At 41.6% G+C, this 22418-nt stretch overlaps 2 protein-coding genes across 4 annotated transcripts in view; both read right to left on the bottom strand.

Annotated features, from left to right (window-relative positions):
• Positions 1-5723: 5723 nt before the first annotated feature.
• LOC143276791 (lipid droplet-associated hydrolase-like) lies at positions 5724-10907 on the bottom strand. Of its 2 annotated transcripts, none has more exons than XM_076581439.1 (4): positions 10574-10707; positions 9918-10056; positions 9091-9234; positions 5724-8289 (listed from the first exon to the last, which is right to left on the bottom strand). In XM_076581439.1, the coding sequence occupies exons 2-4, from the start codon at positions 10054-10056 to the stop codon at positions 7625-7627; spliced, it is 948 nt and encodes a 315-aa protein (XP_076437554.1). In that variant the 5' UTR covers positions 10574-10707; the 3' UTR covers positions 5724-7624. The 2 variants fall into 2 exon arrangements, with proteins under 2 accessions (XP_076437554.1, XP_076437553.1); XM_076581438.1 differs by lacking the exon at positions 10574-10707 and adding an exon at positions 10743-10907 and having other exon boundaries at positions 5725-8289.
• An 8179-nt stretch (positions 10908-19086) lies between these two features.
• LOC143276783 (uncharacterized) overlaps positions 19087-22418 on the bottom strand; it is a 19407-nt gene continuing 16075 nt past the window's right edge. For both annotated transcript variants that reach the window (XM_076581430.1, XM_076581431.1), the window contains exons 12-14: positions 22385-22418; positions 20825-20885; positions 19087-20074 (exon numbers count right to left, since the gene is read on the bottom strand). The exon at positions 22385-22418 is cut by the window's right edge and continues 97 nt beyond it. In XM_076581430.1, coding sequence (XP_076437545.1) covers positions 19970-20074; positions 20825-20885; positions 22385-22418 — 200 coding nt within the window. In that variant the 3' untranslated portion in view covers positions 19087-19969. The remainder of the gene's footprint in view (positions 20075-20824; positions 20886-22384) is intronic.

Genomic DNA, 22418 nt, shown 5'->3' with positions numbered 1-22418 from the left:
CCGCCAGGTCGTCGGGGCTGTTCTTCTACACCACCCCCGTCTTCACCAACCGCGCCGTGGCCCACGAGGAGAGGACCACCTGCACCTTTCGTGACGCCACTTTCCTGGAAACCGAAGGTCTGGTATCCAGCCTGGTCATGGCCTGTCGCGTGTGCATCCTCGCCCTTCTCTTTCTACTCACGGCAGCAGCTTCAGTAGTCTTGCTGTACATGCAGAAAAGACAGAACGGAGTTGGGGTCGGTGGGGTCTCCTCCACAGCTCCCAAGGTCAACGTAGGCCGCCTGATACAGGTCGTGGACACTGTGGTGGACACTGGGGTCAAGATTGATCAAAACAAGGACATCAAAAGTCAGGTTAGAGACATTCTCTTATCAGATGAAACGCTTATTGTGCGCGTTATTGAGCTGTACTTGTCGGAAGAACCGGTACCCAGCGCAAAGCCGACAACAGGCACAGTGCTTCTTGGCCCTGGACCATTTGGCGGGGACATGACCAGTTCCTTCAACTCGCAGGAAAACAGTGCCTCCTCTGTGTACTCAAAAAGCTTCCTCAAGAAGCCAGGGTGCTCCACCACCCCCGCACCGCCCCAGAAACACACCACCACCTTTATGCTCCCGTCCTCCGCCGACACCGACAAGTACGCCCTGGCCCGCAGGGCCAGCAGTCTTCCTGACCTTTCCGTATCAGAGTCTGTTGACGGCCCTTTACATTACCGCTCCAGCTTCGATGCCAACGTGCACTCGGCTCTGACTTACCTGTACGCGCCGCAAAACATGCAGACCAACCTGAGAAAGGAGATGGTGTACCAGCGTGCCCTGAGCAAACTGATACAGCGAGGCCACAGAGTGAAGCAATCGTCCCAGCGCGCTCCCTCTCAAATAAACAGGTAAACTCGTCTGCCTGCCTGTCTGTCTCTTTGTCTGTCAGTCCGTTTTGTTTGCCTCTGTCTGTCTCTTCCTCACGCTCTCTCTTTGCATCTGTGTGTGTGTGTGTGTGTGTGTGTGTGTGTGTGTGTGTGTGTGGAGAGAGAGAGAGAGAGAGGGGGGGGGGATAATGGGGTGGGGTTCTGCTCTTCGGTCTTCACTCCGTCCCTTCGGCTCTCTTCCCACCGTTCTGTCCATCTATCTGTTGTCACACACGCACACGCACATACACTGTTGTCACACACCACACCACACCACACCACACCACATCACACCACACAACACCCACACGCGCACACGCACACACGCACACACACACACACAGTTCAACTAATTGGCGAACACGAACTGATCATTTTTCTCTTCACTGCTGTATTTCAGTGACAGTGTGATGCCGCACGCCGAATCCATGGACTACACGGTTGCTCTCTCTCTCTCTCTCTCTCTCTCTCTCTCTCTCTCTCTCTCTCTCTCTCTCTCTCTCTCTCTCTCACTCTCTCTCTCTCTCTCTCTCTCTCTCTCTCTCTCTCTCTCTCTCTCTCACACACACACACACACACACACACACACACACACATAAACACACACACACACACTCTCTCTCTCTCTCTCACTCTCTCTCTCTCTCTCACATACACACACACTCTCTCTCTCTCTCTCTCACACACACACACACACACACACACACACACACACACTCACACACACACTCTCTCTCTCTCTCTCTCTCTCTCACTCACACACACACACACACACACACACACACACACACACACACACACACACACAAACGCATTAAGTTTTAGGTAAAAGGAATACTGTCTGTTGCTGATTTCATGAAATGTGGTTAAACCAAGGGTTTCGGAATATTGACGCAGTTAACAGATATTTAAACATTCTGATAGATTTTTTTTTTCCATGAATGGTCCCTGGTCCGGCACAGTTAGAGAAAAGAAAGATACAATTTGTACAGGCTGGTTAAAGACAATAATTATGATCGTGCGTCCACATTTCAAGGAGAGTTAACATTTTGTGTGGCGTTAACGCAGATTAAATGTGGAGTAATGCCAGTAAATAACAGTATGAACAGACATCGAAATGACACTGAGCAATCGTATTGTCCACATTGTAAGATAACAAAATAGGCAAGACAGTTACTGACTCATTCATGGACTCATTTCACAAAGGAGAACTTTCATTTACTCAGAAACAAGGACTAATTAATTACCAGCAAGGCACTGACACAACCACTTAAAAAGTGACACAGTGAGGAATTGAAGTCTGGAACAACAACAACAAAAAGCATGTGACATAATTATTCAGCAAGAGAAACGAAGCGTTCATGGTTCATGTGCGATTCCTGCAGGTTTCCACCGCCAATTTTGCAGTCGGTAGGAACAAGCCCCAAGTGGAAACCACAATCATGCTGATGGTTTGTGTGGCTGTGGTCCTGACCCTGGTCTCCCTCCTCCCTCTCTCCTGTGTCTTCTTCTATCAGGTGAGTGCTTCCATCGTCACCAGTGGTCTCCCTTCTCCCTCTCTCCTGTGTCTTCTTCTATCAGGTGAGTGCTTCCATCGTCACCAGTGGTCTCCCTTCTCCCTCTCTCCTGTGTCTTCTTCTATCAGGTGAGTGCTTCCATCGTCACCAGTGGTCTCCCTTCTCCCTCTCTCCTGTGTCTTCTTCTATCAGGTGAGTGCTTCCATCGTCACCAGTGGTCTCCCTTCTCCCTCTCTCCTGTGTCTTCTTCTATCAGGTGAGTGCTTCCATCGTCACCAGTGGTCTCCCTTCTCCCTCTCTCCTGTGTCTTCTTCTGTCAGGTGAGTGCTTCCATCGTCACCAGTGGTCTCCCTTCTCCCGCTCTCCTGTGTCTACTTCTATCAGGTGAGTGCCTCCATCGTCACCAGTGGTCTCCCTTCTCCCGCTCTCCTGTGTCTTCTTCTATCAGGTGAGTGCCTCCATCATTACTGATGGTCGTGATGGTGTAAGACTACAGGAGTTGCTGTGGTGGTTATTTAGTTGTTTCATGGTTTCACGGGTTCGCAGTGAAGTTCCAAACTTTTTTTCTATACATGTATTGTATTTACTCAGCTGTGTGTGATCTCAGTTATGTACAGTTTGGTGTGGGTGTGTGTGTGTGTGTGTGAGTGCGCGCGCGCGCGCGCATGTGTGTGTGTGTGTGTGTGTGTGTGTCGTTGTTGTTGTAAAGCACTTCGGTATTATTGAAAATGCTGTATGAATTCATTATTATTAATATTTGTTACTATCATTTATTATTAACTTCATCATCATCGTTGATAATCATCTGTATCCCCCTCCATCCCCGCTCGTCCAACGATCGCAAGCTTTACAGACTCCTAAATGCATCTTTCAAAGTTCAGTCTATTTGCCCTGACTGCAAAGAGAAAATGACATATTTCTTCTTTCATCATTGACACGGACATTGACTTGCTGTTTGTTTTCGAGACGTGGCTCAAGCCCCATGGAAACCAAGCAGCATGTGCTGATCTCACCTCCAGTAGTTATGCCAGTGGTTTAGTCACTCAGTCGTGCCTCTGGTCGTATTGCCGTCATTTAGTAGTGATTTACAAAGACACTCTCACTCCCTACCTTACCATCACCTCCAAATTTTCCTTACGCCCACACTTCCTTTGAATTGCTTCAAGTGACCCTCTCACTTTTGAGCACAGTGCACTGTATTTTCCGTGTGTGTACCGCCCCTGGTCCACCTCTGTTAAAAAGTTAGAGGCCCTGTTCCTTGAACAGTTTCCCGATCTCTTGGACGACTGCAACAGTCTTCATGGAAATCTCTGCCTTCTGGGGGGTTATAATTCCCCTGTCGACTGTCCTGCTGATTGCAGTGTTGTGAAATTCCTAGAACTTCTCCACATGTACAATCTTCGTCAGACTGTGTGTACCCACGCATAAGCATGGTCATACTTTCGATCTATTGATTGAGAGGTCCAGTGATAGAGTTCACCGATCTTCTGAAGTGACATGTGACTTTGAGTCTGACTATTCGTGTGTGGTTCGTGTCCTCGACATGAACCTCCCTTTTCTGTGTCACTGTACCGCAGTGTGCCGCGTATCTTTCACGCTATAGACATAGCAGCTTTCCGCAGTGGGACTTGAGTGCCTTTCGGACTGTGTGGCTGACCAGTACACTGCCTTGGGCAGGCATGCTCCTGCTTCTCGCTGTGGGGTGCCGTCCCAGAAGGTTTCTTGTCCGTGGTTCCGCTGACTTCTTGGTGGCGAACTGCCAGCAGCAGAGGAAGAGGCGACATGCGGGAGCACAATGGAAGGTATCTTCTTTAACTATTCACAGGCAGATCTAACTGAATGCCAAGGCTGGTTTTCAACACCAAGACACTTTAACTAAGTCTATCAAAAAGTTGCATTTCATTACAAATAAGCTGTGTGGTAGGACAGAATTTTCTCTTTTTCCTGTATACTGTCTATCCGTCTTCAGTATTGGCTAGTGTCTTCTCTAATTTGTTTTCTGCTCAAAGATTATTGTTATTGTTGTCATTATCATTATAATTATATCATTATCATTATTACTGTGCTGTTGTCTTCAGTTATCATCATTATTATGAAATGTGCATAGCATACTGATGTGGCTGTGTGTTGTGGCCAGGGGAAGAAGACCAATGTGGCCAGCCCGTCCGAAGCCATCGACACCTACGCGTGGACGGAGATCTACTTCCTTCATGCCACCATCAGGCCCATCTTTTACTTCATCGTTGTGCCCAAGTTCCGCTTGAGATTCTGCTTCCTATTCTGTCGTTGCTGTTGCAGGAACCTGTGAAATGTCCTGCTGTGTGAATGATGCTGGTGATCGATTCATATAATGTTTTCTCCAGTATGCCAGCTTCATGGAATGTTGAATATGTGTTGAATGTCATGGTACTTTGGGCCCGGAAGGAGGCAGAAGCATGTGTTTTGAGAACAGATATGGGAGGGCCCTGTCTTAGAACACCTACCATTGGTGGAAGTACATACTCATGGACATATAGATCGAGACGCACAGAAAATGTTAAACAGAAAAATATAACAACAACAATATTGATAAAAGAAGAAGAATGATAATAATAAAATGATAATAATGATAATAACAATAACATTGTTTCAATACTCGGAGAAGCACTGTCATTCAAAATCTTACATGTTAGTTGTTTCTCTCTCTCTCTCTCTCTCTCTCTCTCTCTCTCTCCTCACCGTGGATAGTGTGTGTGACAGATATGTTGGAAATTCTGATATTTTTGTTTAGCATTATCATTGTTGCTTACAGTCCAGCCAACCACACAGGGCCATATCAGTACTGCCCAACCACACAAATGTCAAACAGCGATGAACACAAAATGTCACGCACAAAAAATCCATTAAGATAAACCTACAAAACACAGTTCATAACACATTAACTTCACCATTTAGCTCCTTATGGCAAAGAAGATCAGGACATGCTGAGAACGTCAGCCCTTCCGCATAATTCATGATCCCCAGATTACATAAAAAAGGGGGAAAAGGTACTTCAAAGCCGAACAAAAAATGCATAAAAAGGCCATACAGGCAAACAACACTGCAGAATGGACAGCTAATGCCCATCCCAGTATTTACAATTTCACTACCTAGTCACCAGAGCAAAACAGCACAGACAGTACATCACAGACTGTGGAAAAGAGAAAAAAAAAAGTGTCAAGGCTTGCTCGGAAAAAAAGGGGGGGGGGGGATGGACTGGGAAGACAGAAAAGGGGAGACAACAGTGAAGACAGAAAAGGGGAGACAACAGTGAAGACAGAAAAGGGGACACAACAGTGAAGGAAGAAACAAGGCAGATATAAAGAGAGCAATAGAAAAGAGGAAATTTCTAACACAGAATTTCCAGAAGGCGGAAATGCTATTTATACTGAAAGACTCCCCACAGGGGATGTTTTTGTTTATCATTGGTTTGAATAAAGCTGCTGTGAAAAACCAATAGTTTCCAATAATCACAGAATGTGACAGGTTTTAATGTGTGTGATAGCCAATATGATTTTGAGCCATCTCTCTGCAAGTGATTACATTATTATTAAACTATTTATTTCAACATTACTACATTGACTGATAATTCGTCCCGTGCTTGAGCTTGAAAAAGCTGTCAGCTTGTTGTTATTCTGCTGTTTATGTGTGCATGTTTAATATATTTTCTGAAAGAAATGAACCCATGGCAACAAAAATGGTTGTCCCTGACAATATTCTGTAGAAAATCCACTTTCAAAGGAAAACAAGGACACTTGCAGGCAGAAAAACACACACCCACACCCACACACTCACTTTAATAAATTTATTATCATCACCATCATTATCATTTCTATAAACTCAGGACAGAATAATCAATACAATAATTGTGGTCTTTTGATCAAGTAAGGCACACACTGACACAGTAATGTGGAAATACATACAAAAATTAGGCAACATATGCATACACATGCACATACAAATACATGTATGCATACACACATGCATGCATGCACGCACGCACACACACACACACACACACAGATCACAAAGGATACATTTATAAACTTCCTCAGTTGAACGAACAAAAAATGCTTCAACAATTGAAAACTAATCTGTTTGAAATTTGAGGTTTGATTCAATGCACAAAACATCACTTCTCCCGATGACAAGAATCGGTTAGTGATGGAGTCAGACTGCACAGAGCACCTCTAAGTGAATGATGCAGCAACAGTAAGGAAAATATTGAATGACTGCAATTTTACTAAATCAGAAATGATTATTCACAACCCTTTTCACCGTTTTGTTGCAGCAGTAGTATCGAGGACCAGCAATAATACTGCCTGGAGACTGCCCCTGTCTACTTTCCATTGTATAGCACACAGGGACTGTCACTTTCCAGAAACGCAGGAATGTCATGTATTGTATTGTATTGTGTTGTATTGTATTGCATTACATTTTTTGTCACAACATATTTCTATGCTGTTATCCCTGGGAGACCATGTTGCCACAGTGCAGAGGCTACCCATACTGATTTCTGCCGACAAATGTATTTGTTTTACTATCAAAGTGGGTTTTTCAACAGAATTTACCAGAGACAACCCTTTTGTTGGCTTGGGTTCTTTTACATGTGCTAAGTGAGTGTTGCACATGGGACCTTGGTTTTATCATCTCATCCAAATTAACAGCACCAAGACTCAAGGTCTGGTGGAGGGGGAGCAAAAATCCCAGGCCATATACGGGAGTCAAACCCATGGACACTTGCTTCCTGGTGGGGAATATTACCACTTGGCCACTGCTCCATTCTTGTCTGTGTGTGTCTCTCCTGTTGCCTGTTCCCATGCCTGTTTACCCCCTGTCCTGCTGCTTGCTCCACGGTCTGTCATATTCGTCTGCATCATTTCAGTGATGAAAGAATACAGAACTTGTGACAATGTTTTTTGCCTGTATTGATGACGGATGAGGATGCTATGGAGGTCTATTTTAAGTTTGGGACTACGTGACAAAGCTGTACTCTACACTTCCTTTCATAATGATATCCAAGCATTAACCAGATCTGATAGATAGTAAGATACTTGCAGTGCTGGTCAGGAAATTAAAGTAACACACCTAAAGATGCATCTGTGAAGCAGATGATACTTAAGTTGATGAATGATGGTTTTACAGCAAAACTAAACTCACTTTACAGAAGAATGGGACTGTCACGTTATAGATGAGGACCAACCCAATCCCACACCAGGTGAGCCATCTCCTCCCCAGCGTCCAGCACAAAAGCATGGGAATAATCCATCTGACACAGCCGTATGTCCGCCTCAGGGAACTTGGCCTGCATCCTGTAGCACAGCTCTTTAGGACACCACCTGTCCACTGCGCCATAGTAAAAACTCATCTTGTGCAGGTACTTCTTCAGCAGGTCTTCTTGCAACTTCCCTACACTGTACATCTCTATCTTGGCCATGTAGGTGCAGTGGTTGACACAGGCGGGGTTGAACAGGTTCATTGATGCCTGCACTCCACACTCTGGAACAGAGTTGTCCCAGAAGTGGTACTGCAGCATCTTGTGCTGAAGCTTGGGACCCAGGTATGAGAACAGCTTCACCAGCCAGGTGAGAGTCCATCGCAGGTAGGTCAACACTGGGGTGAAGAGTTTCCCATTGGGCGTCTCTGCCATGTGTTCGATGGTGGGGAAGAGCATAAAGCAGCGTAGGGTGTTGAATTCTGGGATTTCTGGCAAGAGGTTCATGATGATATAACAGCCGATGGAATGGCCAATGAGGATGAGTGTGACGTCTTGGGGGACATTGTTCTTGATGAAATTTACCTTGTGTGAAATTTGGCCTTCAAGGGTATATGTAGGCCCTGGCTGCCTCACTGAAACAGTCATTACAAGTTCCTGTCATTGGACAATGCAAACATTCAGTAATGTCATTGCAAAGGTCTACACAAATGATTACCTGGAAGATCAGAAAAATGTCCACCCTTAACCCACCATGTGCACCAAATCTGGGGTTCGAAAAAGGGAAATGCGGACAAGAATCCAGCTCTTAACCATTCAGCCACCACACTAACCAGGTAAATTATTTGTTATCAAAAGATTACCATTCAAGTACCTGCATCTTAACATCAGCATGCCACTTGCAGTCACAAGTTAAACAATATGAAGTAATTTCCATATGAACATAACACCATGATGATGGTTATGTATCACAATATAAAGCATCCAGTGTCGGGTCTGAAAGTACAAAATTGTTTCACAGACTTTTGTTTCATACCCCCACCACAAAATAACAAGTATTCAACCCATTCTATGTGTGTGTATATGTGTGTGTGTGTGTGTGTGTGTGTTCTTTTTATTATTTCTATTTATTATTTGAAAAAAAATAATTGTTTAATTTTTTTCCCACTCTGCTATGTATTTCTACTGTGCTTTATTTTTCTTATCTAGTATTGTGTAGTGTAGACCCTATTCAGGGTGGGGACTGGATGTAAAAAAGCACACCAGTGCTATCTATAATCCTCAAAATAAAGAATTTGTCCCGTCTTGTCTTCTCTCTCTCTATATATATATATGTGTCTGTATGTAGACTAAATGTAATGTAACAGAAAAAAAATCTTTACACAGAGAAGTACAGGATGTATCTGTGTCACTCTTTGATAAAATGAGCAGCTCACCAATGTCTGTCCATCCCAATCCAGCATGCTTGGGTCCGGTCACATGGCCAGCATGGCTGATGCACCACACGGGGATCTTCTGTCCACTCTTTGCCCACAGTGTGTGCATGAACTGCTCATAGTACTCTGCAATCCCTGGGTTGCCTGCTCAGATTGTACATGCACACATGTGCAAATGCACGCACACACACACACACACACACACACACACACACACATAGATAAATCATACAATATTTGTTGGGGTGTATATGTTTAAATGTAATAAAATGTGTGCATGCATGCATGCATGTATGTTTGTGTGAGTGTATATGCATGTGTGTGAGCATGTGCACGTGTGTGTGCGCACGTGTGTGTGTGTGTATGTGAGCATGCGTGCGTGCATATGTGCATGTGTGTGTGTGTGTAAGTATGTGTGTGTGAGAAGCAAGAATTTCCAAATTCAGATGCAGTTAGAGATGATTTTATAGACATAATATACCCGAGACAAATTCAGACTGATGCAAATACTGAAATAGACCTTTTTTTCAACTTATTCAAGTGCACTTGTTTTTCATCTACTATTTTTTCACCCAGCATGTGTCAAGCAATAGTTTAAAAACTTAGAAATTGTATCCACATCATAATGAAATTGGAAATCAGGTCTAGACTGATAAAATTAAAACTGACAAACTTTATTTTTTAGCTTTCAGCAATTCCTACTAATGCTAAATATGCTGATGGTACATGTATACATATTCTTCACCTCTTCATTGAATAGCTGAAGACAGCTAGAATGCTTTATTTCTTTTGTAAAAAAAAATGTTGTACAGTTTGTAAGCCCACACCTGGAATGATCAGAAAAAGGTGTTGTGGTTCTTTCTGTCTTGATTGTAATGAGCGAATACTTCCATACTTCAAAACATGAGTTTCCACATCATTCACATCAATGTACTCTGACACAAGATCTTTCTTGGTGTCCACCATCTGAAACAGAACAATAATACATATGCACACACACACACACACACACACACACACACACACACACATATATATATATAGAGAGAGAGAGAGAGAGAGTCACCAAGAGAGACACAGAGACAGAGAGGGAGATAGTCACCAAGAGAGACACAGAGACAGAGCGAGAATCATACTATTATTATGAGTTCTGATAAACTATCCAGTGAGCATGTGAGAAAATGTATCAACACCTTATAATAATACTAATACCTGTACCTGTAATTATAGCTTTCTCCTGCTGAAATCATCATTTTTCTTTTTTGATCACAGAGACTAGAAATGTAATCAATATATAATGGTATGTACATGGTTCCTGTCTGACAGTTGAGTTCTCTTTTGTCATTCATATTAAATCAGGAAGTACGAGTCACTGGCTGAATTGAATTTTCTTTATCTATTTAAAACAGTTAGGTGGTGTGATTTCCCATCTAATGATGCATGTACCTCTCAACTGAGAATGAGCTAAATACATAAGAAATACCTGTTACAGTCATATGTTCGTCAAGCTTGAAATATCTGCGCATAGTAACAGTAAATAATGATCACACACACACACACACACACACACACACACATACACACACACAACCACGTACACACGCACACGCACGCACGCACGCACGTGAAGGAGAGAGCAGTGATCCCCTCACTTTGATTTCTGAAGATAATCCACCAGAAGAGATAAATCGTCGAACAATACTGCAAAGCCGATTGTCAGAAATGTTCTTCAGAAGATGGCCAAATTTCTCAGCAAACATCAAAACGATTAATCAGGTGATTCTGATAGAACTTTGATCGCTCGTCTGATAGCAGACGGTTTCTCAGTTTGTCGGAATTCTCTCCCTTCTTCTGTAAGAGTACTTTCTCTTGATACCTCGTCAAGCCATGTGCAACACTGATTTTTTTTCTTTCTTTTTTTATCAGTGGTTTCAAAATAACGTGCTATGGTTGGTCACCTTTCTTCTTCTTCTTCTTTTTCAGACACATGTTATAAGTTCTCCTTTTTTTTCTTTCTTTTTTTTATGTACGTAAAATCTATTCTCTCTCTAAACATAATTATTAGGTAAATTGTTTAAACACATCGCTGAAAAAAGGGAAATCGGCAGGAGTGGACATCCCATCAGAACTGGTCCAAGCAGGGGGTGAAGTTATGATAGATGTGCTACTGAAAATCTGCAACAAGATATGGCAAACAGGGGAATGGCCCACACCGTGGACACAATCACTGATCATCACCCTTCCCAAAAAGGGCAATCTCCAGCAGTGTCAAAACTACCGCACCATCAGCCTGATTAGTCATCCCAGCAAAGTCATGTTGAAGATCCTGCTTAACAGACTGAAACCACAAGCAGAAAACATCATTGCTGAAGAACAGGCAGGTTTCAGACCAGGAAGGAGCACAACTGAACAAATCTTCAACTTGAGGTTGCTATGTGAGAGGTACCATCAACACCAACAAGACCTCTACCACGTCTTCATTGATTTTAAGAAGGCATTTGACAGGGTCTGGCATGCAGCTTTGTTGGCTACCATGAATCTGTACAACATCAACGCCAACCTGATCAGACTGATACAGCACCTCTATGACAAAGCCACCAGCGCCGTCTACCTCAACAATAGCATCGGGGACTGGTTCAGAACCACAGTCGGAGTGAGACAAGGCTGTCAACTCTCCCCAACACTCTTCAACATCTTCTTAGAAAGAATAATGACTGACGCACTGGAAGAGCATGTAGGAACAGTCAGCATAGGCGGCAGAACAATCACAAACCTACGTTTTGCCGACGACATTGATGGACTGGCTGGAAAAGAAGAAGAACTGGCAAGCCTGGTCAAACATCTAGACAAAGCCTCCACATCGTATGGAATGCAAATCAGTGCGGAGAAAACCAAACTGATGACTAACAACACCAACGGCATCAGCATTGACATCAAAGTCAACGACGAAAAGCTTAAAACAGTCCACAGCTTCAAATATCTGGGAGCAATCGTGTCAGATGAAGGATCTAAACCAGAAGTACTCTCGAGAATTGCCCAAACAACAACGGCACTCAACAAGCTGAACACCATCTGGAACAACAAAAACATCGCTCTCAGCTCAAAAATCAGACTGATGCGTTCCCTGGTTATATCAATATTGCTCTACGCCTGCGAGACTTGGACCCTGACTGCAGACATTGAGAGAAGAATCCAAGCTGTCGAGATGAGATGCTTTCGTAGACTACTTGGCATCTCCTACAGAGACCACATCACTAACACGGAAGTGAAGAACAGAATCAAGCAAAGTATTGGACCCTACGAAGACCTTCTGTCCATAGTGAAAAAACGCAAACTTAGGTGGTATGGACACATCTCCCGATCATCTGGTCTTGCCAAAACGTTCCTGCAAGGCACCGTACAAGGAGGCAGAAGGAGAGGACGGCAGAAGAAGAGATGGGAAGACAACATCCGGGGGTGGACAGGCTTGACGCTCGGTGACGCCCTGAGGAAATCAGAAAACCGTGAAGAGTGGAGAGGGGTGGTGGCCAGGTCAGCAGCGGTGCCCCAACGGTCTGAACCCAGACTACGGGAGAGGTGAAGGTGAAGGTTAAACACATAATATATCTCTTTCTTGTAACAAGTATGAGACGTGAAACATTGACACAGTTATCAGGCACGTAAAGAAAACGTTTGGACGTGTAGCCACGGGTGTGCCATCCATGCTGCACAGTTAATTTCATTATTATCAGCACTCCATTCATAAATCTTAGAGAAGATATGCAGTACATGCATTAGTGCATCATAAGAACTCGAGTGTGCGACCAAAACAGCAAAGGGGCAAATGAACAATAATTTAGCGCATGGGCAACAATTAATAAATGTCTGTTTGTTTTTTTTCTTCTCTTTTTTCAACGTTTATCTGCATCACTATTTGCAAAGAACGTATTAATATTACTATATTATCATTATTATTACTATCATTATTATTGTTTCTAAACTGTTTCTGGTATCCATGTAAAGTTGATGTGTAATGGTAATCATTATGATTTTGTTGTATAAAGTAAAAGCGTTATGTCTTTTGTAAAAGATTACGTACAATGATCAGACAACAGAAGAAGAAGGAGAGAGAGAGAGAGAGAGAGAAGCACAAAGGGGATATAATGAGAAACAAAACAGAAATTTTTTTGTTTTGTTTTGTTTTTGTTTTTTTGAAAGGCAGCTGGCGAAGATCCATTGAATCTATGCTTTACATGACTTTCCTTTTCAATCTCTTCTTCATCTTCTCCTGCTTCTTCTGAATTCATGGGCAGCATCCCATACATACTTTCACTGATATATATATATATATGTACAATGTACAAACTAAAAGATGCATCTGCATTTTTGTTGTGCGTGCGTGCGTGTGTGTGTGTATATGTGTGCGTGTGTATGATAAAGTGACTCAGAGGGAGGCGGGTGGGGGACGATGGGGGGTGGGGGTGTTCGATAGAAAGATGCACACATATAACACAAACACAAACAAAAGAAAAGTGGAGATATAAATGAACAGACAAAATTAATGAGATGAGAAGGTAGGATAATAAATTCACAAACACATGTTTCAATTCTTCCCCTTTTTTTTTATTGTCATCATAATGCATCATAAGGAACAGAACGTCTGGAAACCAAAATTGGCTTCATCAAATATCTGGGAATCAAATTTGGATTCATCAATCTGGTTTTTCCACTTCCAACTGAGTGTAAGCAATTAGGGAAGGGACACAACTCTTGATAAACTATCTGACTGGCCACAGTTTGATTATTCTTATACACATTTTTGCAAATTTCGTTTATGATTACACATATTGACAATGTCACATTTCACTACTTGGCAAGTATAAAACAAAATGTTCCAAGATGAATACATTATTTTTGATCGCGACAGTGATAATATTATTTTGAACAATCATTCTGAACACCAACAGGCAAGCCAATACCTATCCATATTATTTAGTTTCTAAATCTTCTATAATTCATTGGCAACCTCCCTGAGGTGAGTAATGTTGCACAAGCTGTAATCCATGCTGTACTGAATGGGTTAAGCATTACATAACCATAAGATGCTGAGGGTAATCTTCACACTGGTCAATCCAAACTGAGATGACAGCCATGACTGATCACTGCGCTGTATCTGAACCTGATGCTGAAACTGTTCTGTTCCTGTGAGTGCAACAGATGCACACATATCTTGCAGAAAAATGTGCACAGTAAATGTAATGGCAATGTGCTGCTTGCTGTGTCTGACAATTAACAGTTGTTGACAAACACAGTGTGCAAAACAAAATAACACAAAGTAAACCCAAATGAGAGAGGACCTGAAGAAAAGGGAAGAACCGTGAGACAGCCTTGCTATGTCACTGTTGACAGCAGTGTCAAGGTCAGTACTGAGCAAAGCATCGTGTCAAGGTCAGTGTTGTGCAAAGTAATGTCAAGGTTGCAGTTGTGTAAAGCACAGTGTCAAGTCAGCATTGTGCAAAGTAATGTCAAGGTCTGTAGTATGCAAAATACTGTCAAGGTCAGTGTTGTGCAAAGCATTTTTTTCTTTCCTTTTTCATATTGAAAAAACATGAATATGAATTTTGCTGCAAAACTATACTAAAGTACAGCCTATTATTTAAAAGTAATGCTTATAAAATCTTCTATTTTTTAAGTATATAGACATATTGTCAATATATAATGGGAAATATTAATATACCTTAACGTGTGGCCCCCAATGCAAATGAAAGAATATGTAATATTGAATTAGATCTATTTACAATTAAAAGTGTTAAAATACCTTCACACATGGTCTCCAGTTAATGGTCTCCATTGTTTTCACACTAAAACATCTCAGAGAGTTTACAATAAAATAAAGTGCATCATACTGACAATCTGGAATCAATATATCTGGCGATTCATATTCAGCAATTAGCAAATGAATGCAAATAAACACATGAATATTATGACAATGAATCAATACAACTGCCAAAACAAAAATCTACAACAACAACAACGCTAATGCTGCTGCAATATAATTCTGCTGTTGCTACTACTGCTGATGATGATGGTGGTGATAATGATGATGATATCTTATGAAGAAGTAAAGTAACACAAAAGAAAGCAGTCAAATAAATCAAAATACTTGGAAAATATTTCAACAAAGTAAGTACGGCAACTGAATTCAATCATAGTCACGGATGAACTGAGACACTTTAAAGCTTGGAATCATGAAAGTCTACAAGATGTAACAACACAGGAGGTACAATTATGCCTCAAATGATATGTCAAATATATTTCACATGGAATGTAAATGATACCAATATCACAGAAATATAAAATCCAAGTACATGGCAACAAACCACCAATTCATATTGAGTTTTCTGTGCTCCATACCTCCTTGATGCATAATAAAAACTGAGCCAACACTGAAAATGTTATATATAATCTTAGACTGGTGCAAATTTACCATCCAAAAACTAACAAACCAACAAACTACCATAACACATTGTGAACATTCAACAAAGATAAAGAATAACAAGAAGTTAACTCCCGAGACCAAGGTTACACTGTTTATCACACATTGACAGGCAACACATGCATTACATGGTTTATCATGCTCTGTCACACATGTTTCACACGGTTTATCATTGCATTGACAAACAACACATGCATTACATGGTTTATCATGGACTGACACACAACATACATGGTTTATCACACACTGACACACACCACACATTGACAAACAACACATAACCTGACACAGAACACATGTGTTACAAGGTTCATCACACACTGACAAACAACACACAGTGGTTTATAACACATTGACATGCAAAACATGCTGTACATAGTTAATCACACATTGACACGGAACACATGCATTACATGGTTTATCACACACAGGCACACAACACATGCATCACACGGCACATGGTTTATCAAAAACTGACATACAACACGCACATTACACGTTCATCACACCTTGGTACAACATATGCATTACATGGTTTATCACAGAGTGACACAGAACACATGCATTACATGGTTTATCACACACAGGCACACAACACATGCATCACACGGCACATGGTTTATCAAAAACTGACATACAACACGCACATTACACGTTCATCACACCTTGGTACAACATATGCATTACATGGTTTATCACAGAGTGACACAGAACACATGCATTACATGGTTTATCACACATTGACACAGCACATGCATTTCAAAGCTAGCACAAATGAAAATAAAGCATACATATTACTTTTGTCTTATCTTTTACCAAAAAAATCATCATTTATAACCCAAAATACTCAACAGCAATAATACCACTGACGGTGAGGTATATATACCAAAAATCTGTGCGTAAAATGTGTGAACAGTTAATAGTAATTAATGCAATAGCTTTGTGGAGAAGTTTCCTGCTTTTGTCAATACAAAATAAAGCACACACTTAAACCATCATAAAAAGAAACAGGTAAATATGTGGAAAAAAAAGCACAAATACACAAATACTTGCTATGTGCATGCATAACCTATCATCTCGTTCATCAGTATCTGTCTCCCTCTTTGTCTTTCACACACACTTCTGAGCATTACAAGGCGGAAATTCTGAGTAACATCATTTGTGGAAGCTTGGATTATTTTATAAAAATGACACATACAACAACAACAATTTAACTCATATCGAGTCATATGCTAATGCCTGTTGATACAACATTAACATCTCAATTATTCATGCATATTGTGTAACACATAACATTTTAATTACACTTCCTAGTTGAACTAATCCATATCCTTGCTGCACGCTTTTTCACCTCTGTGTGTGTGTGGTTGGGAGGCTGGTGGGGGGGGGGGGGGGTATTGAGGATGGGGGATGGATGAGTACAGGTTTAACACAGTACAGCTGTGCACCACCCACAACAATAAGCAATAACAGAACTGTTTTACTTCTGACTTTGCACAGAAACCTTGGTGGCATTCCAATAGCAGTACTGAGGCTGAAGTGTCTGGTTTTGAGGCCAGTTTATCTTCCTTGTCTCATAGGGGTACATGGCACAACTGGCTAGGTGCTGGACTTCAGATCCCATATTCACCAGTGATCAGGGTTCCAGGCCCTGTTTCAGCATGTTATGTCCTAGGGAGAGGCATTTTACTGTGATATTCCTCACTCCACCCAGGTGTGAAAGGGTTCCCGCCATCCATGGGGAAGATTAAAATGGTGGAAGGAGGTTTGGGCTCCACTTTCCTATGCTGAGCCATAGACAGTGGATATGAATTCCCTGCCTGATGGCTGTAACAAACCATGGGACCTTAAACCTTAACCTCATAGCTAGCTGAATCGGTAGCGTAAGCATCACTGACTTGAAGTTGTGTATTGTGTAATGGAGAGAGTTACCACTCTTTACTATTTGTTAATCTTAACCTCATATGTTTGTGCTTCTTGTAACAACCGATGTGGTTCAAGTATACCTTTCATATTTCAAGCAAAAAACAAAGAAAAATATGCATATTAAAACTCTCAGAATTATAACACTTTCTGATACTACTGAATGGGGTAATGTTGGAAGCAAACATTTAGATGAACGGTGATCATTCTGGTGCAGCAAAATTCATGAGTGCAGACTTTGGGGCATTAGTAATAATAAAAATACAGTCTGTTTTAATTCATTGTTCTTCAATTAACTTACACTTTTTGAATTTATCAATCATTGTTTATATTAGTTTACTAGTGTTAATATCAATATCAATAAGGCTTTTCATTCTTTTAAAAAACATGATTGAATGCCTGCCAGCTAGTTCTACACTTCTACTTCAAGAAGGCAATTCACAATAAGATAATGAAATGTACATTATGAAGATTATGTTTCACATTATTTCAATTATATTCATGACAAACAGTGACAGATTTCTAGCTCTTATATACCTCAACAACTAATACATATATATATCATATTTACAATGATGTTAACACCAACAGTAAATAAAATGGTGGAGATAAAATGGAACCTGCTTCTTTTTTTTCGTTTTTTTTCTTCTTTTTTTTTACAGGAATGAAACAGTTGAAGGCAATGCAAAGATAACACACACACACACACACACACACCACACACACACACACGTGCGCGCGCATGCAAGCACACACGCATCCACACACACATACACACATGCACAGACACACATACACACACACACAAATAAGCCCTCACTTTCAAACTCGCATGCACCTCTCCAACCTAGCCTTGAACACTCCTTTAGCGAAATGACAAAAAAATAACAATAAAGGAGATTCATATTCTGCACACATGAATTATGAACACCTGTACCACAGAGATCACTGCTGACAGATCACAAGTCCGGTCACAGTTTGTTTTTTTACCATTTTCCAACAATTCTTAACAAAAGAATTTACCCCCTGTCTGCTGCTGACAAGTTATGCTCGTCCATGAAAGGCTGTCGCCTGACAGAGACAAGACAGAGCTCTACAGCTCAGGATTCAGTCACCATTCTGTATCCAGACTTCTTCCTCTTGAGTCTGCACTGACTTTTGTTCAGCAGAAACAAGGCCACCTTTCACAACAACACAACACAGTGACAGCCCTTCAAAGTGCGGCCGCACTGACCTCATGTCATCAAGGCTCAACAGTCAAGGGGTTAACAGAATGTGTCCACAAGCAGTCTGCAAAACATTGCTGGTCTTTCTGCTCCTCTCTCTCTCTTGCATTTTACTTTCTCTCTCTCTGTCCCATCTCTCTCTCTCTTGCATTTTACTTTATCTCTCTGTGCCTCCTCTCTCTTGCATTTTATTTTCTCTCTCTCTCTCTCTATCCCATCTCTCTCTCTCTTGCATTTTACTTTATCTCTCTCTCTCTCTCTGTCCCTCCTCTCTCTTGCATTTTACTTTCTCTCTTTCTCTCTCTCTCTATCCCATCTCTCTCTCTCTAGCATTTTACTTTATCTCTTTCTCTCTCTCTGTCCTTCCTCTCTCTTGCATTTTACTTTATCTCTCTCTCTCTCTCTGTCCCTCCTCTCTCTTGCATTTTATTTTCTCTCTTTCTCTCTCTCTCTATCCCATCTCTCTCTCTCTTGCATTTTACTTTATCTCTTTCTCTCTCTCTGTCCTTCCTCTCTCTTGCATTTTACTTTCTCTCTCTTTTCTCTGTCCCTCTCTTTCCCTCTGAGTGTGTGTGTGTGTGTGTCTCTCTCTTTCTCTCTCTCTGTGTCTCACTCTCTCCACAATAACCCCCCACCCCCACCCCCCAAAAAAACACACCAAAAAAACTGTGATTAAATATTACTCCACTGAATGCACTGAAAATGTTTGATCAAACCGATGCAGTGTATATGTAACTCCCTCCCAAATACTTCCTAAACCTCCGAAGAAGTTGAGATCACATATTATTCTATATGCATAAAGATCTGAGAGTACTAATGCACTGTACAAAACAAAAACAACAACAACAAACCAATGCTCCATTTCTCTGTCAAACTCTTCAAAAAGAAATATGATTACATGCTGTTGAATAACACTGGAGAAAAACAGATTCAGTACACAGACTGTCTCTTTCAAAAGCACTGAGATAGTGAAACTTGAGCAAACTGATGCAAAGTGTTATTTGTCTTTGAGAAGGCAACACTGTGATAGAGAGGGTCTCCTCTGATGTGTGGCCTCCTGGCAACCTTAACATCAATAGTTCCCTGTGGACTGCCTGTGATGAGACTGCGACAGACGAACCGGATGAGTGGCATGGTAGTAATGCCACTGAAACAATGCAGATATTGGGAACCCCACAAAAACAAAAACCAAAAAAAAACCACCCAAAAAACCATGGCACATCAGGGCATGACGTGTCGATGCAGCGCGATGTGGCTATGAGGTAGGTAAGCCATCCAGAGCGTCGGTAAAACTCATCAGACCAGACAGCGTGCTGATGTGAAGCTTCTTGTCCAGAGTCTTGAAGAAAAATTCTGGAGCCTGCAAAACAATTTTTTGTACATCTCTTTTATTTCTATCTTTGGGTTACAATATTTGTCATAGCATCATAAGAAATCATTATGTTGATACAAATTCATCCTAAGTTATGTACAAAGGCAGATTTTTCTCTTGATATTGGCCACATACCTAAATAAACTAAACCAAGACATACATAAATAAAGCCACATATCATGCACAATCAGAGACACACACACACACACACACACACACACACACACACACACAAGCCTTTAAATATTCATCAAACAAACTGTCCTCAGACCAAGGATTCCCCAGTTCACTTTGAACCCCTCTCCGACAAACGAGGAGAAAGAGATTTTAACCCCCTCACTGCTGCTAACAAGTATGCTCATCAGTGAAGGGCTGTCACCTCACAGACATGAGACCCAGCTTACAGGACAAGTTATTGTTACTGTGCTTTATTCGTACTTCTTCCACTTGGGATTGCATTTCTTTAGATCAGCAAAATCAATGACAATGAGCAGTAACTGCACTTCAGACTCATGCCGTACTGATCTCATTTCACCAGGTTCAGCAGTCATCTCTCAAAACACACCTCTTCCGTTCTGCCCACCATCCTACAGAATTATATGCTTCTTGACCTTTTGCTGTTCCATAAGTCTGCAAACAAATAGATGTGCAACGTCGTGTATGTGTATGTGTAAGTGCATGTGTTTGGGTGTGTGGAAGCGGCTAAGTGGCTGAGCTGGTGTACATGACAATACTCACTTCAGCACGTAAGTTGTACAGAAAGGCCACTTCCTTCCCCGTCAGTCTTTCTAATTCAGTCCTGGAAAATTAAAAAAAATACACACACATACAACATTAACTGAAATGAACTTGCTAACACACACCAAATGCATGAACAACAAACAAGCAAACAAACTCACAAAACAAATTACACACTGTTGCTAGCCTCTGTTTTCCTAATCATTAAGTATTAGCGATGTGTGTGTGTGTGTGTGTGAAATATTCTTGCACACACACACACACACACACACACAAACCATGCTGTAACCAGGTCTCTACCCCTGATCACCAGCTTTACATGACAATGCAACACAGGGCCTTGTTGTAATGGGGTCTCTAACACTGATCACTAGTGATACATGACATGCAACACAGGACCATGTTGTAATGGGGTCTCTACCCCTGATCACTAGTGATACATGACATGCAACACAGGGCCTTGTTGTAATGGGGTCTCTAACACTGATCACTAGTGATACATGACATGCAACACAGGACCATGTTGTAATGGGGTCTCTACCCCTGATCACTAATGATACATGACATGCAACGCAAGACCTTGTCATAACAGGGTCTCAAATCCTGAACAATAGCGTTACATGACAATGCAACACAAGATCATGTCGTAACGGGGTCTAAAACACTGAACACTAACGATACATGACAATGCAACACAAGACCATGTCAAAATGGGGTCTCAAATCATGATCACTAGCATTACATGATTATGCAATATAAGACCATGCCATAACAGGGTCTCAAACCCTAAACACAACCATCACATGATGTGCAACACAAGACCATGTCGGACGACAAGTTTTCTCCCTTGCTTTTCCCCACAGACGGCCCATTTGTAAGGGTTTGGAAAAAAAATTACAAAAAATACAAAATACTGTGTAAGAAAATGAAACTTTCAGAACTGGTTTATTATGTGTTGAGCTATTACATATAAAAAAAATCAAATTTCTCATCTTATTTTTACAGTTTTGCCATATGTAGAAAATACTGCCAATTTTTCACCCCGAATCACCATACCCATGCTCGCTTTCTGCATTAAATTCGCTTTCTTCTTCGTCATCATCCACCTCTTCAATGTCCGACCCTTCAGTTTGTAGCATTTCAAGTACTTCGGCAACCCTAAAACATTGCCGTCACTGCCTTGTTCGCTTCACAACATTCTGAGAAGAGGCCGCTTTGCTAACAGGCTGGCACGCGAGCAGACGACCGGTCAGTGACTTTGTCAGCGTGTGTGCGAGACAGGCCACACATCCCAGACTAACCAATCATACTGTTCGATTGTGGAGTGACCCAGAATAGCGCACTCTGCTTGGCTAATCACAAAATCATGTGTACAGCGCATGATGGAATTTTACTTTCGGAGAATGCTATTCCATTCCTTCGTCCGAAACCGAATACGTTTTGTGTAGGAATGCGTGAGCATTCCTTCGTCCGGAAAGAGTTAACGGGGTCTCAAACACTGAACACTAGCCCTACATAACAATGCAACACATCATCAGGCTATGCTGTAGCAACACCAACCCATCAAGTCCAAACTTCTTCAGCCAGCTTTTCA

Source organism: Babylonia areolata, chromosome 33 (genome assembly GCF_041734735.1).
Source record: "Babylonia areolata isolate BAREFJ2019XMU chromosome 33, ASM4173473v1, whole genome shotgun sequence".
NCBI lineage: Eukaryota > Metazoa > Mollusca > Gastropoda > Neogastropoda > Buccinidae > Babylonia > Babylonia areolata.
Note: the sequence above shows the minus strand (reverse complement) of the source record. Positions and strands in the feature narration are given on the sequence as shown.